We start from the raw sequence: 17,053 nt of genomic DNA on the forward strand, positions 1-17,053 counted from the left end.
AACAGTCATAAATCAGTATAGGTAGCAGCAAGCAGCAACATTTTGACATTGTGCTATGTTCTCTAATTACTGTCTTTCCCTCCCCCCTGTTTCTCTGTCACAGATCACATTCTTCATGCTGCTGTCTGCAGTGTGTGTGATGCTCAACCTGGCGGGCTCCATTCTCTCCTGCCAGAACGCTCAGCTTGTCAACTCTTTGGAAGATTGTCAGCTGGTGAGACCAAAAGGACATTGACCCATGCAATTCCCACTTAGAAACTATCACGTAAAGGTACTCTGAGGAGTATTTAATCAGTATTAGCACTTATGAAGACATACGTGTGAGGCTAGGTAGATTTTTCTGTCAATCTTTTTATTCTATTCTGATCTACAGAAAACCCTCATAAAAAGGTTTATGAGGAACACAACTACTAGCAAGTAAAGACCAATTTAAACAATGCAGGTTTCAAAATAATCAATTTCACAGGGCTTTAATAGGACTTTTTTTAAGGCTCGAAAAGTTGATGACAAATGTTGCATAGCAACAAAAAAGTAAAGGAATCACAATCGTCCTTGTCAGTTTAAACTCAGTGAGTGAGAGCACACATACTAAAATCCAGTCTCATCAGTAAGATGGTGCCATTTAACCTTTTTAGGAAACCACGGATATGCAGAAACTCGACATTTCCCAGCAAAAGCTCCTCCAACACGCACAAATACAAGACTTGTGTCGTTTTTCAGTGTTCAGAGGTTGGACTAGTGGGTTACGGTCGGGGAGGATCGTGGCTTATTGTAAAGTGCATCCCACAAAGCATCAATGTCTTTTTTGCATTAGAAATATATTGCAAATATTTTTGGTTTCTATGGATTTGAAATGGTAAAAGTTCACGTGATAATGGAGCTGCCTCTTGGTTGTGTATTTTGAATAGACAAACATGATACTTGTGTGTCTTCTTCATGTAGCCGATGTAGACAAAAAAATCTAGATTATTTCAAGTTGCTAATATTCTATTTATTAGCACAAGCATTTCAGTTTCAGGGCAAAAATGAGTGCAACATAACCAGCATACACAAGATTAGTATTGGCCACTGCCATTATCGGTACTGGTTTATGAGGATAAAGGTTGCTGTTGTAACTCAACCACATAAAAGGGGAAATACATTAAATCACAGTGGACATGGTTTAGGGTTACACAATTTATTTCCTAGAGTCAAAACAAAAATATGATATGAAGAGGTCATCAAGGTCTTTTTGTGTTAAAACAATGAAATTGAAAATAAAAACTAACCAAAAAAAAAAAGGATCAGAGTCACATTAGGTCGTTCTAATCATAAAAGCTTTGTGAATGAAATGGTGTGCTACCTACTCAAATTTAACCATCAAAAGTGAAAAACTCTGTTGTTAGTGGATCTAACCGGGAAGAACCCAGCTGTGTTTGGGTATGTTGCAACAAAAATAATTAATCCTGGTGCGGTTCTTGGTGATTGAAACAAAGGACTTGATACACATACTCTTGATGTGTCATTGTTGAGTGCTCCTTGCAACTTCTCATTTGTAAGCAGTACAGCTACAACCAGTTAATTCAAACAAAGCACACATAACAAACAAGTCTAACAAGAGGCATAATGGCAATCTGCCCACACCAAATTACAGCCGCCCTGAGTAACAGTCTTACTGCAGTTCTGTAACAGCGGGTGCAGTTAATTGCTGTACATAGCATGATTGGAGCTGAACTGGTCCAGTCAGGAATGCTGATATTCAGGATGACGGAGCTGAGGGAAGGCACCAGCCCTAAGAGAGGACCTGCACCTACCAATCTACAGAAGAAGTCACTAAAAGTGAGCAGGCCCAGAGTCAGTGAGACAGCATGGGGTGACATGTTTGTGTTCATTTAAGCCAATCACAATAGTCTTGGTTGATGCCAAGCTCCAGATGTAGTGTCAGGGATCTGTTGCTGGAATCAGATGTCATCTGTGGTGGGTGTGCACAAGGTTCAATGTGAACGCCTCTTAGTGTGTATGCACAGATTGTCTGTTTCTGTAGATGCTGATATTTTGCACATATGTAGATAACATTCCTCCATATACGTGCAATTTGTCTTTTCATACTGAGCACTAAAATAAGAACAACTATGCCATATATGCTTACACCATATTTGCTTTTGCAGTTAGGGATAATCTAGCCTAAAAGAAACAAGTGTGTCTGCAAACAAGAATAGTTTGGTTTCTAATAGCAACAGTTGAATGTAAGAGTATGTCATTGCTTGCTCTTGCAGTGATTACCCATCATTCATCATCACCAACTTGGGGTTTAAGGGGTTTGTGGTTTAGGGGAGGTAGATCAATTCAAAAGATGCAATGTGCAACTTGGAAGTTTAGGACTTGTGTTGTTTTTTTGTTTTGCTGGCCAGTAACTTTCATGTCAGTGAATAATAGTCATGTGTTACTTGTTGTATTTAAATGTACAAATGTCAGCTCATGATGGTCTGACAGGCAGAACTTCTGTTCTAAGCAGGCTGCAGAAATGAGTCAGCACCAAAACTGACCTGAACTATTTGTTTGTGACAAGTGACTCGCCACTATCACTTCTGTCTTTGCCAAAAGCAAATAGGACTGAAACACAGATAAAAGACTTGGATAAAAAAATAGATCATCCAGTTATTTAGCTTTACAATGCAATGACGTTGGGAGACAAAGGGCAATAAGAAAAGAGTGATAGAACCACAGCAGCAGATGCTCAGATATCCTGTCTTCAATGTTGATTTTATATGTACAGATAAGGGTCAGTATACTTCACCAGAAGTGCCTGTTGGATATGTGGGAAAGGTTGTCTGCAGCAATACTTCTTTAACTGGCATTTTGACATCCACTTCACTTCATACAGAGACTGGCCAGCTGTAGGGAAGTGAGACAGTTGGTAGGAATTGAACCTTTTGTTATTGTTGTTGTTTTTCAAACAGTTATATCCTTCACTTTTCATCCATACAAGACAGTGCACTTCTGAGTCCCTTTGGGGAAAGCTTTTATCCACATATTGAAACAGCACGCTTCATCTTTCATTAGACTCTATCCCGGCTGGCTTCTGACATGTTTTATGGACACAAATTGTGAACTCGGTGTGAACTGACTTAGTCTGAAACACATTTATGTAATTTGGGAAAACTGAGCTATTTTTTTTTTTGTTTGTTTTAATCCAAATAATCCAAACATCAAGCCCCCACATTCCTAACTTTTCATAATGAAATGCTTAGCTGATGTGTTTAAGCTGAATTCATAGCGCCAGGGGTTCGCACCTATTTCATGACTGAAGAAGCCTCCTGCGATTCATCAGGCACCCAACCCACTAACCCAACCACTTCTACATTATAAGCAGCTTTTCTCCTTATGCAAGTGGGACCAGGCAAGTACACCAACTTCACTGCTTAATGTGGCTCACCAGAGACCCTCCCCCAGTCGTGACTGAAATATTAATGTTTCTCATCTCCTCTCCCCAATGTAATTAACCCATACTTGTTAAGTTCATGTCCTGCTTTCTCTCAATCTGGGACACATAGCAGAGGTGTGCTCTTCCTCAATGCTTCCCAGAGAAGCTCATCATGTCCTCACAGTCCTTTGTCTTGTTGTTACAGTATATTACAGTCTGTAACTCACGTGTATGAAATCTAACTTTTTTTTCTGAAAATATAGTTCATGTCAGGGGTAAATATATATATATATATAATGTATCACCGACATCTCTCAGGGTAATTGGTATCAGAAAACAAGCTCAGGTCTGATCTGTGCGTTTGTCTGTGTGTTTGTGTGTGTCCATGCATTTGTGCGTGCGTGTGTCTCTGTGTATGTGGCATGCCTGCTTGAGTGTGGATGTATGTTCCCCCCTCCTCCCCCCCAGCTCAAGTTTGACAGCGATGGAGTGTGTGTTTGCTGTGAGCTACAGAAGCAGAGCTCCAGCTGCAACAACCTGGGGGAGACGCTGAAACTCAACCCTCTTCGGGACTGCAACACCATACGCTTACGTCTCAAGGTGTGTACAGAGTGAATATATGAGCAATGATATTTTCCCATGAGAAACATTAAATACTTTTCAGGTATTGGATTAACTGGATTAATCACCTAAAAGGGGTCTTTTTACTAACTCTTCAAAGTGTAAATCAAACTACACTTTAAATTAGTCTAGGCTTGGCTTGGCTTATGTACCCGAAAACTGTGGGAGTGACAAAGTATGCCTGATTAGTTCAGTTTCTTTTCTTATTCACGAAAAGGATTATTGTATTATTGCTTTTCATGCAGCATCATCTGCTACCAGAGGCCGTCAGAGCTGGCTTTAACCACTCTGTAATCTCACTGTGAATGACTGAATTCATTTGGGAAGGCAGAGTGAGAAACAACTCCACAAAATGGGGAATCAAACTCCAGATCTAATTAAGTCAATCTGATTTGCAAAAATTGCATTTCATACATTTATTCATTTAATTTCTTACTTTTATTTTTGCAATCCAGCGTTGAAAATTGATATCTGATTACAGTGTGTGCGTGTGTATGATGGGGGATTGGGGAGTGGGGTAATGGATTTGGGTCAATTAAGTGCCTCAAGCTACTTGATTTTCATCTGCAGATGCTACCTTTTGACATTTTCCCTCTTTATTTTTGGCCACGCTGCTTCATGGAATCAGTCATGTCAGTGTCAGTAAGGTGATCATTCCCCTACTTCAGTCCAAAACAAAATCTATTAAATTCACTAATGTAAAGGTTAAGGTCTTTTTGCACAAGTTGTTTCTGAATTTCATGTAAGCTTTTGTGACACAACCTAGTTTTAACAAGTAAATTCCAAAATGCAGAGAAATGTTAAAGTTTCAGTCAGTTATCACACTTTTCTGCCCTTAGGAATTCGAGCAGTAGCATTTTGAATCAGCCACAGCTGTCTGATCCATCTTTTAGGCCCAGAAGTAAATACACTGTACATTGATCAAGTCTACTGTAGATGAATACTTGGACCAGCTTTTCTGCATCACATTAGTCCTGTAATCTTTCAAATATTCTTCAGGTGATAGTAGGCTGACTTCATAACTGACTTGATATGGTTGTTGAAGTTCAGGCCTGGGTCCATTACAACACCCAGATTTCTGGCTTGGTTTGTGGTTTTTGGCTTTAGAGATTGAATTTGATGTTCTTCCTCTGCTCTGTTTGGCCTTTTTAAAAGCAAAGACCAAGGTGCAAACTTTACTTCAGGAAAAACATCATCTCTAGTTCACATCCCAAGATTTATGGTTGAAATCTAAAAAAAAAAAAAGGGTGCGTGAGAAGGCAACATCCTGCAGAGCTGATCTGTCAACTGCTACTCAAGAATGGTAGAACCTGATTAATGAAGAAGATTGTTTTTCTCTAGCGAAGCTCTCAAAGAAATTGAGCTGTCATACAATCCAGCTGAGGTGCAATAAAATACAAATTCAGATTTTTTCTTTCTTTTTTGACAGGTGTGTACAGTCAGTATGCCTGCTGATGTCTTGAAGTTTGTTCTCTCACTTTATAAAAATGCTGCATGTGAGAACTTTTTCAAACAACAGAAGTGTTGATCAATCAGAGTTGAAGTGGTACTAGTATTTCTCTCTTCTGCTTGAGGCAGATGTCTTAGTATGCAGTGTATATCTGCCCTCGGTTGGCTGTAGTCTGCGAGTTTGTGACCTCGGTGGAATATCTTGACTCCTGGTGGCTGCAGGAATGATGTACAGTGTGCCCTACTGTGCTGTTATTGGATAATGACAATCATATCCATTCATTTTATGCCCCTGATTGATTATAAAAACATTGATAACCTAATAAAAGACTTCTTTAGATGAAGCATGATTATGAAAAGAGGAAGAATCGACCACATTTGTCATTGTGATCATAACTCATAAAAGAGATGGGGAATTGCTGCTATAAACCTTTATTCAGTGCCAGAGTAGTCAGATGAATTGAGTTATGTCTAACAGGAAGCTGTCATTTCCAAGTCCCAGGAGCCCTTTGCCATTTCAGATGGCTGTTACAGTACCGCAGATGTTAATGGACTCGTGACCAAGCTGCCATATTGTTCCTTCACACAAATTAAAATAGAAAAAAAAAAGAAAATGGGAGAGTTGAAGTATCACTGCAGTAGATGAAGTGCAAGACTTATTTGTCTATTAATCACACATTTCTCAACAGTCGCTCTGCTCTTTAAGAGATGTAGTAAGAGAGGTCTTGTTTCTGCTTATATTTGCCATTCGGATTTTCTTTTAATCACACTGCTTGAGGCTGTAAATCATCCTTAAGAGCATCCGTGTGGTTTCCTGTCAAGGAGCGGATGTGTAACCTTACCCCGATTGACCAGGGGCAAGGTAACCTCCAGAGGTTGAATATATTTTGCAAGCAGCCATGTTAACCAGTTTACATGGAAGTATCTTTGCTTGGCAGAATTTATTATGTCATTATGTACATTGTGCCCATGAGGGAAAACAAAGATCTTTGCACATCTGTGCAGCAGATGCATTCCTATAACAAAAATGAGCTCAAATGAAGCCATCATAAACATTTCTTGTCTCACAAGACACTTGCTGCTCAACTTTATTTTAAACTGGATATTTTAAAGAAGATTCATTTTCTGGAGGATAGCTATTATACGCAGGTTGGATTATGTGTGATGCTGTGAGCAATAATCTCAGCATCGTCTCTAGTTATTTGACTGTATTTATAGTCAAAGATGCACAGCAGGATACATAAACAATAAACATTCATCACACTCAGTCAACTTTAATTATATGTATCATATATATATTAATAATTATATTCCTTATTTGAATACAATGAAGGCACAGAGCTACATCTTATCAGTCCCACTGAGCAATGGACAAATCATTTAACCAACTGCCTCACTATAAGTTGACCTGTAGCTTTTGTGGCACAGCTGGTTGAACTTGTCCAAAACAGTATCTGTTTTGCCAAATGATCGAGAAGCGTCTGCTTATTTTTCCACCTGCGCCTTTGTTATTCTTGGTAAGAACAACACAGAGTGACAACATCCATCCAGACTAAAGCAAGCCGTATTTTCAGTCATGCTCCCAATTTGTATGCTGAACAAATAGTGACAGACCTTGTTAGAGTCACAGTGAAAGAGACTGCTGGCACAGAATCAGATTTTCACTACACGATTATCATGGCCAAAAGCAATCCCAATAACAATATTATAACAATATTTTTTGAAAAACCTTTGACTTCTTTTTTTTTTATGGAAATAGGATAAAGGACTGCAAAAAATGTACAATAACCCCAATCTGCAGTTCATTTTTTCAATCCTGTTCTCACTTTATCGGCTAAGATCAGTTCACAATATTTTGTTTATTATCAACATGACACTGATATTTCATTACATACCAATTATTCAGTACTGGTATATCACGACACCCCTATTTGCTGGTATCTCTTGTTTGATACTCTGTGATGCTTTAAAGCACAAAAACAACCACTAGACCTTTTTTGTTTGATTGAGAGACAACTTCTTCATATACTTACAAGATCAAACACATTGGATGTATTTTCATCTTTCCTCTCGGTTTTTAAGCTGAGGGACAGTTAATGCGGTTCTTCTCATGCAGCTGTAGTACACACACGCACACCCACATCAGCTGCCACATGGTGATCAGTTTTATGGCAGGATTTGAGGTTATCTGTGTTGCCAGCATGTCTTTGTTGGCAGTTTTGGGGCTCTAAAGAGGAGTCCTGAGTCAAATGGAAAGGTTGTAATCTTTTGAGTGTGTGCCACTTTTCATGATGGCTCTAAGGCAGAAATGCATGCGGAAAGTAAAAGTCCTCTTGAAGGAGCTGACACGGGATGATTTGCTATTCTTCTTGTTGTTAATTATTTTATTTGTGCAAGGATAAGGATAAATATCGTGATGATTCATTTGATGAACAAAAACATCTGCAGGAGTTCATAATGTCACAGTGTGGGATTGTCTTCTTAAATTCACATTTGTTCATGTTTAATCATGATTGAGCTGAACGGATCCTGCGGTACCTGCTGTATCTTCTTTTTCATGCACACCAGGGCTGAAAAGCATCACTCAGCTTTTAGTACTCGTCTTGCACTGATAGTCACATTTCAGCTGATGATTGTTCCACATCATTTGGATTTAGAACCATTATGGCTGCAACAGTCAAAGACATTAGTATTTGATTTAGCATTGATGCTATATTTGTCACTGAAAAAAGATCCATCAATCCAGCCTGTTCTACCTCTTCTGATCTTTATTTCAGGGAGGTACTCATGCAAGTGCACGTTATCTACTGAAGTGAATTGTTGTTCTGAAAATCATACAAAAAGGGGAGAGCATCACTGTCCCATTAACTGAACTACAATAACAGTATATGCATTAAGCAGAAATTACACCTGCTATTCCCCCTTTAAAGGAGCTAAGACATTTTCTGAAGAGCTTTTGCAATTGATCTGCCTGAAAGGAAGTTCAGGGTTTCTGTCATAGCCAATAAAGAAATGCACGGGTATACCGAAAAGGACGATATTAATGTGACTGCCAGTAAGACCAGTAACTTCACGTTGGTTGGAGAAAACTAAAGTGCAGCCCTTTGTTACTCAAAGTCTTGTCATTTCAGCAGCCAGAGGGAGCAAATAATTGAGATGTCTGGTCAAGAACTTTATGGTTCAACAGACACCCGTTGGGTTTCAGTGACGTGAAAAAGCAATTAAGTCCTCCGTTCAGTCTGCTGCTGTGAGGTTGTAGCTGCATTAGGCAAGAGGCCATAATAAGAAAACCAGCTAATTTTTCATTTCTGTACCTCCACAATGGCAACTGGAAAGGATGCCATATTTGGTATTTGATTGTTCATATATCAAGTGTTACTTTTTACAGCTGGCTCCCGTCTGTGTGGAGAAGTAGCAGCTTTATGCTGAGCCCCACCTGAATGACTCAACTCTTCACCCTGTCTATAAGTGTGAGCTGAGATGGCCTTAAGAGCAAGCTCATTTCTGCCGCGTGTATCTGCAGTCTCATTCTTTCATTCACTACACACAGCTCATTTGTGGAGACATAATCACATATTGACCAGGAAATTGAAAATTTTGCCTTTTGGCTCACCTGTCTTTTCAGAATGACAAAATGATCCAGTGTCTGAATTACTGCTCTGATCTCCCTGACAATCTCATGCTCCGTTCTTCCCCCACAAATGAAGAAAACTCAGAGGTTCATGAATTTATATTGTGGTGGAGGTGTTTGAGCGCTTGAATAATCCCAAGAGGCGTCAAAGGCAACTTGCCTATCGCAGGGTTTCACAAGGCAAATTTGTTCTGGGTGAGTGTCGACACAACTGAAACCTCCTATGGGAATCCTTGGGGAGGCAAGTTGGTCTCTCCTTTACGCATAAGGGCAGGCCAAGCCCACCTGCAGGAGGACCCAAGGGGATTCAGTGGGACATCAGCTCAAGCTGCAGCTCAAGGTTGGACCCTTGCTGTCGCCAATGGCTTTAGGGACAGAATGTAAGGTTAACAGTAATAAAAGGTAAATGGCATCAAATATCCAAAAAACAGTGGTATATTAGTAATGATCTACATTGAGAACATTGAGAATTTCTTTCCTCTGCCAGTCATCCAAATCCTTTAACCTCAATTCTTAAGGTCAAAGTAGTGACAATCTTCTTACCAGAGTTCTGTTTAACAGCTGCAGTTTATTTCCCATGAAATGTCTCACACTGTTTTTTTCAAACTTTGCTCCATCGCAAAATATGTTTCAAATCTACGTGTATCAAAGGCAATATTTTATAGTTGGCACTGCACAACTTCAGCTCAGATCCAACTGGCATCACCTCTGCTTATACTCTCAGCTCACACAGACTTGATCTTTGGCATCTGGCTATTGCATATGTTAAAATAAAAACAGTTGCAGGGCTGGCAGTTGTGAACATCTCAGATACCAGTTTGATCTGTTTTATATTACAAACTTCTGAAAGAGTGCTGAGAATCACTAGCATCCTGATGGGCAAAATATTGCTGCCTGCTATGAACAAGTTTGGACCTCCTTCAAAGTGCTGTTGCTCTGACAACAAACCACAACTATGTAAATCCCAGCAGGTGGGATGTCCTCTCTGCAGGCCTAAAACAAGTTGGAGTTTGTAACGTCACTAATATTTAGTGTCAAAATAATCTGGGGAGCTTTATTTATGAGTCGTTGTGTATGAGATTTATCTCTCTTCTGGAAATATATTTCTACAATGACGTGACTTCTACCAACAGCAGTGTGGATGCTGGTACCATGATGTTCTTATTGCACATTCAGACAGGAGATAACATCCAAATCAAGTGTTTTGTGCATATTAATCACTGTACATTAATCTCCCTGCTCCCCTTCCCCCTCAGTCTTTGACAGTGTTGCACCATTTGATGATAATAACAACACTGAAACAATTATGTTTACAACTAAATGTTATGTAAGTCAGTTCATAAATAGGAAAATTTAAAGACGATATCAGCATATTTTGTGATTTAACTTGTACTCATTTAAAACTATAGGTTTTCTCATTTTGGACCATCAATACAAGGAGCTATCATCTTTTGTCCTGTAACATTATTTGTTGTATCATGATGGATAAATACCATTATTATTTCATACAGGGTGCAGGGCTGGCGTCTCACGGGTATCCACATTTATTTTTGTGTTCATGCTTACCAGGTTGAATGTTCATGAGCTTAGTTTCCCTGTAATCAAATGCATTTACAACATTTTGTGGGGACAGTCCCAGGCTGCTGTGTTTTTAAACTTGGTAATCTTACTGACTGCATTAATGCTGTGTCACTTTTTTGGTGTTGCCCATTGTTTAATTTTGTCTTTGTCTCTTCTTATTCACTCCCACACTCTTGTTATGTCCCTCTCTTCTTTTGTTCTCCGCTCCACTGACAGCCTCCTCATCTTCCTCTTCTCCTTTAGGAGCTGCTGTTTAGTGTATGTGCCCTTAACGTCATCTCCACCATTGTGTGTGCTCTTGCCACTGCAATGTGCTGTATGCAGATGGTGTCAACTGATGTGCTGCAAATGGTGAGTGTGATGGAAGGACGAACAACGGCAATAACCTTTATTTGGATTCTCTAAACACATTAGCAACTGAAAAGGCAGAGCAGTGTTGTCAACATGGTACTAATACAGTAACATCTGAGGCAAGATCTTACAGAGTTCATGCTGCAATTTTATGCATGCTTAAACAAGTTTAAATATTTAAACTGCTGCTTGTGGCTTCATGTAGAGGTTGGTTTGACAACATGCTGAAGAGAGAGGAAAGCAGATACTCTTAGCTGGTCAAATCAACAACAGTTTAAATCAAACCATGTGACTCCTGCAAAATCAGAAATTCTGGCTCTGCAAAAACTGTAATTTTTTAATTTGTATTTAATTTATGATCTTATCAAAAGCAAATGATGTGATATAAATTTGTTTAGCTATTTATTTGAGCTTAGTTAAATGGCTGAAAACTAGCTTTAGTAAAACCTAGGAAAGGGCGAAAATAAATAAAACTTATTATTACCTATTTATTATCTATTTATTATCTATAACATCTATTTCTATTCAATAAGACACCCACATTGATAAGAGGGCAAATGCATTTTCATGGCAATAAATGAAATGTCATTTTTTTCTTTTCATATTAATAACAAAGTCATTAGAAGCATTTAAACTTTCTTCAAATGTCAAATTGCACAAACACCAAAGCAATGACAGGCTCATCAAATTCAACCAACTGAAATATGTGGCATATGTAAATATTGATTCACATAGAGGTAAGAGACAAAAGCAGTGTGTCTTATCTCCAGCAGTCTCATTGAGTTTTCCGAGTGGCTTCATTTCCCATTTGCCACACGAGGTGTTAACCTTTTCTTTTGCTCAGTAAATTCAAACTAATCAATAGCAGCAGTGGCAGCTAAGAGATTAAAGGTGAAGGTTTGCTGGGACTGAAAGAAATATAAAGAAAAGAGTGAGAGGACCAAATGCCTTCTACAATTTGTTTCTAGCTGCTGCAATGAACTTTGTTCAGTGATCAAAAACACCGGTCTGGTGCTATAAGTGCTGTTCAAATTCATGTTTGTCTATTAACTTGCCCCTGGACAAGTTGTGTTTACAGTAATCAATGACCAAATAAGAGCTCAGTATTATGTGCAACAAAGAACTAAAAATGGTTATTTTTTTGTGCTATGTTTCAGTTCATGCCGCACAGAAATCGAGCCTTAAATGTTGACTGCATGACCCCCCATGGAACCATCCTCCACCAAACACTGGACTTTGATGAGTTTATTCCTCCCATTCCTCCACCACCGTACTATCCTCCAGAGTACACCTGCACCCCCTCAATGGATGGACAGAGGTGAGAAACAAAATACTCCTGATTAGCTTCTCTACTACCAGTGTGTCCACTTGGAAACTTTCATAGAATATACAGGAAAATTGCAAGTTTGCTAACAGCTACGGCCCACTGGTTTTGAGCTAATGTAATTTTGCATATTAGTCTTTAATGTGAAGATCAGAACCCACACTGACATTATGTCATTTTGCGCAAAAACAATTACCTCGCGTTAGTTATTGTTAAATTTTGTGGAATGATTGAACTACAGCCTCCACTTAACTCAGTGACAAAGCGCATGACGTGAATGTGTTAACTTGTACATCTATAAAGGCACCATTGTGCCAAATGATAAATACTTTTGTAACAACATTTGCTGCAGTGCACACAAAGTTTCTTTAAATAAGGCAATAACAAACCACAGTATTAAAACAGCATCGCTCAGTAAAAATAAAGAGTCTGGGATAGAAACCGGTCTGCCAGGCCCAGACCCATTACCCACTGAAACCATTTGTCTAAATTTAAAACTAAAATTGCAACGGAAAAGGTCTTGAGTTATTTAGCACATGAAATCCCACATCAGGCAATGCAGGAACATTTTTTAGCTTAACACCAAAACGCTCTCCTCAGTTCCCAAATGCTTACAGGGTGTTGTTAAAAGAAGCAATGATGCAACACAGTGGTAAACAGCTCCCCGACACAACTTTTGAAATGTGCTGGTGACATAAATTTCAACTATCAGTTTTCAACATTTAATATGCTGTGTTTGTCCTATTTGATATCAAATAAAGGATTTAGGTGATTTCAAATGATATTTTTTTATTTCTAGTTTACACAGAAACTACAATGAAAAGTAATAGTCCAGCGTAATGTTTAGAAATGTTTAGTTTATTGTCACAATTTTTATTGATATTCAAAATGTTGGTAATAAGGCTGATGGATCAAGTCATTCAAGGACATCTGTGAAAGCAATTTTGTCAGGGTAAAGAGTATATTCACATTTAAATTTAACGCAGACTGCTGTAAAAAAAAAAAAACAAACAAACACAGGATTCCTCGATATGGTGAACATACAGATGCCAGAAGCAACAAAATGATATTAAAGAGTATGTGTCTATTTACTACTTACTGAATTACCCACATTTTTAAAAAAGCTGTGATATCTGTGATTCTCATATCTAAATCAGATGGCCCCTCCCTCATCACTCTCTCCACTTTCTCAGTCTTACCAGCAGGAGCGTTACGGTTGTAGTCACTTGGCAGGAAGCCACATCTGTTTGTCAATTATGCCATAAATATATACAAGCCAGAGGAAGCATTTATGGTGTCCCTGCTCCAGGCCAGGGATGTGTCATGACATCATCATGCCTCAAATGATTGGTGGAAACTCTCAGGTTGTATTTCATGCTCTGCCTCTTTAGAGGAGAATGGGGGCTGTAATTAAAAGATATGACGGCATGCATGGCTGCTTATTCTTAATTGCCGCCATATGAAACAGTGGTGGTGCACATAGAATAATAGAGCAATGATATTCAATGTCTGGATCAAAGTGTTGGAGGTAAGAGGAGTCTTTCACTCTTTCTTTCTTTACGCTTAAACAGACAGTACTGTCTTCTTGACTCAGTTATTCACGTTGGTTGGGACCGTTTTTTGAACATTGACTCTTGAACTGCGTCTGGCCAAGCTCCGTTCTTTGTGTTCCAAGTTTGTAGAAAAAAAAATCTACATGTCTAGAGTTTATGCATTTTGTCTGTTTTCTTTTTTTTTTTTTAAATCTAATGTCTAATTTTATGCCCTATGCAGAGGCCTGCACCTGGACTTTCCCCATTCTCCCTTCAGTGCCATCTATGGGGTGCCTATTAACAGTCCAGGGACCCTTTACCCAACTGACCTGCCCCCTCCATATGAGTCTGTGGTAGGTCAAACCCCTGCCAGCCAGGTGAGGGAATGCATCTAAATCTGTCCTTAAAACAACAACATTTAATGCCATCTGTATAGACAGCCAAGCATAGAGCATGTTTTTTTGATTAAACATTTAACAGATCATTTGAAGTTTAATCAAGTGATTTTTATTTTAGATTAAAAAATTGAGACGATAAAATATTTGATTAGATATCATATAAAGACTATTCCTTAAAGTCAGTTGAGTGAAACTGTCTTTTTATAAGCTGCAAGGCTGGGAAATTTTTGATAAGCAAAGCAAATATGCTGTTTCACAGAAACTGACTCTACTGTCATTTGAGGTGATCAGAGCTTTTTTTTTCAGGCTGAGGCTTTACTGCATCTCACTGACCGCAGCTTAGAATAAGAATTTAATGTGCAACCAAATCCTTTTATCTTCTCTATGGATCTTAGCATCATTTAATTCTTTAGGCTTTTAAGCCACGGTTCCGTTAAACATGCTAATTCCATAGGTTTGCCATCTATTTTAGACCATATGAATCAACAGACGGTTTACTCACCTGAAATAGATCAGCAGCAGGTTCCGTGAAGAGCTAATGGAGGCAGGCAGTGATCGATTGGTTGTGTGGGAGAGAAAAGAGAGGAAACTCAGCTGATGATTTCAGGGTGAAGACCCTGTGTGATTTCAGAAACAAAGTTATATGAACATATATGTAATATTATGTACCTTGAAAAGGGTATAAGTGATTCTAACTGGCATTTCTTATCCAATTTTGCATGAGACTAGTTTTCGTTACCAGTCACCATTGCTGTTTGAAAGAAGAAATTACTATTAGTGTGTTGTAGTCCTATAGAGCCCTCTACAGACAAGTCTGTGGCATTGACTATTGGGGGCTGCGCAGCTTTTATAAATGGTACAGGTAGCATAACATGTCAGAAAATGTCAGAAATTACATGCAATAAGTCTGTTTTTCAACTTTCAATAATAACTTCCTTGTACAGGTCACCACCAGTATAGAGCAACAGGCCACTGAGTCGAGTCTGTGTGACAGGAACACCACTGCAGGACTCAGCACACAGGGTGAAAACAATTGGAATACATGTTGTGAACATTGCATGTGGCTGTTGAATGACTTTCTCCTCCTATAGTTATGTTAATGAAACCTTTTTTTCATATTTTCAGCCTCAGTGGACAGTGCATCATTGATGGTGTCAGAGGTGGCTGATCAGGATCAGACTTGTTCCTCAGAGGACTTGTGCTCCCTGGAGGTACAGGGCTCTGACTCCTCCCCCTATGGCACGCTGCACATTGCACCCACTGAAGGAAGCTGCACCAGCCTGGAACTTTGCATGCGTGCCTCCTCGCGTTGCCATCGTGGCTTGCCCAACACCGATGCTCGCCCCAGTGATACCGGATATAGTGAGTCCTCGCAGACCCAGGACTCACTGGAACGCTCCCCGGACTGGTCCTCAGAAAACTTTAGCAATCTAGACCAGGAGGATTCTACAGAGAACACACATCCATCTGAGGAACTCAGGGCAGCAATGCACATGTGTGACGAACTGGCCTCAGCCAAACATTTACCAGAGGAACCGCCTAAAGCATCAACACACTCCCTAATTAAAGCACGAATGATGAGCCGGAAGCTCACTCTGCCTGTCACCATTCCCCCACCACCTCAGCCTTGCTCCCCCACCTCTGTGGCTTCTTCAGGTGGAACCTCAGCCATCAGCCCTTTGGCTCCCACCCCTTCACCATCCCCTCCTGCCAGGCCACGAGGCCCCAGACTGTGTTTCAGTGTTTGGTCACCCTCCTCCGCATCACAGCCTCCCTCTACCTCAGTCCAGAGCGGCCAGTCGCCCTCAGAGAGGCCCCGAGTGCTCAAAGCAGCTAGGAGGTACCGCAAACTGGCACGCATTGTCCGTTCCACCAGTGACCCCATCTCCTGCTCCACCACGACAAGAAGTACGTGCTGCAAATATATTACACAGGATTTATACTACAGCTAAAAAACTCCATGTAATTCACAGAGTGATGAAGCATTTTTCAGCTCCAGATGTTCTGGGTTGATTATTTTTTTTTTCTGTTTTATATTGCCATTAAACTGACTATTACTAGACTTTTGATTGTAGACTCATCTTTGAATATTCTTTTGACTTTTTATTAACTAATCAAAGATAACAGCAAATGGCAGAATTATTGATAATGAAACTAAACAGTAGTGGCAGCCTTACCGCATTGTGACACTGTAAAAATGTTGGCTCACTGAGCAGCCTCTGGTGTGTTAAACCTTTTTTCTCCCCCTACAGGAGAAAGCTATGGCTGCGCCTCAAGAAATGACCCTACTGCTGAGGATTCAGCTCGTACGTCTCCAGAACAGGGTAGGAGCATTCTGAAATGTGGAAAGCTGGAAACTGTGAGATTTGTAGCTTAAGATCCTTGGTTTCACAGAGCTGCGCCTCTGCTATTTTATGTGTACAAAAAATCATTTGATAAAGGCTAAAGTTCATGATTTGTGTGGAGTGTAAAGATTGCAGGGTGCCTAGACTGAGAGACCCTGAGAATACAATCAGCCTTTTATTCTAATTTTATTCTAATCTATTTATTTAACCTTTATTCAACCATGAAACAGAAGCTCTTGAGATTTGAAATCTCTTTGTGACGAGTGTCTTAGCCAAAATAGATAGCAGGTCAGGTCATTATAAATTATGTAACAATGCAAACACGCTATTCACAAAATAATAAACGCATGTTGAAATCACATAAAGAAGCTATGAAACATCCCAATTGTAAACATCAAAAGCCTTACTAATCAAAAAT

General features: G+C 39.5%; 1 protein-coding gene across 2 annotated transcripts in view; it reads left to right on the forward strand.

Annotated features, from left to right (window-relative positions):
* The window catches only part of fam189a1 (family with sequence similarity 189 member A1), a 95,467-nt gene that overhangs the window by 76,355 nt on the left and 2,059 nt on the right, over window positions 1-17,053 (forward strand). The window contains exons 3-10 of one of the 2 annotated variants that reach the window (XM_072380693.1): window positions 104-214; window positions 3,839-4,003; window positions 10,929-11,036; window positions 12,194-12,354; window positions 14,134-14,269; window positions 15,235-15,313; window positions 15,416-16,198; window positions 16,543-16,614. In XM_072380693.1, coding sequence (XP_072236794.1) covers window positions 104-214; window positions 3,839-4,003; window positions 10,929-11,036; window positions 12,194-12,354; window positions 14,134-14,269; window positions 15,235-15,313; window positions 15,416-16,198; window positions 16,543-16,614 — 1,615 coding nt within the window. The remainder of the gene's footprint in view (window positions 1-103; window positions 215-3,838; window positions 4,004-10,928; window positions 11,037-12,193; window positions 12,355-14,133; window positions 14,270-15,234; window positions 15,314-15,415; window positions 16,199-16,542; window positions 16,615-17,053) is intronic. The other variant, XM_072380694.1, reaches the window with a different exon arrangement.

Source organism: Leuresthes tenuis, unplaced genomic scaffold (genome assembly GCF_036924035.1).
Source record: "Leuresthes tenuis unplaced genomic scaffold, fLeuTen1.0.hap1 SCAF_2, whole genome shotgun sequence".
Lineage (NCBI taxonomy): Eukaryota > Metazoa > Chordata > Actinopteri > Atheriniformes > Atherinopsidae > Leuresthes > Leuresthes tenuis.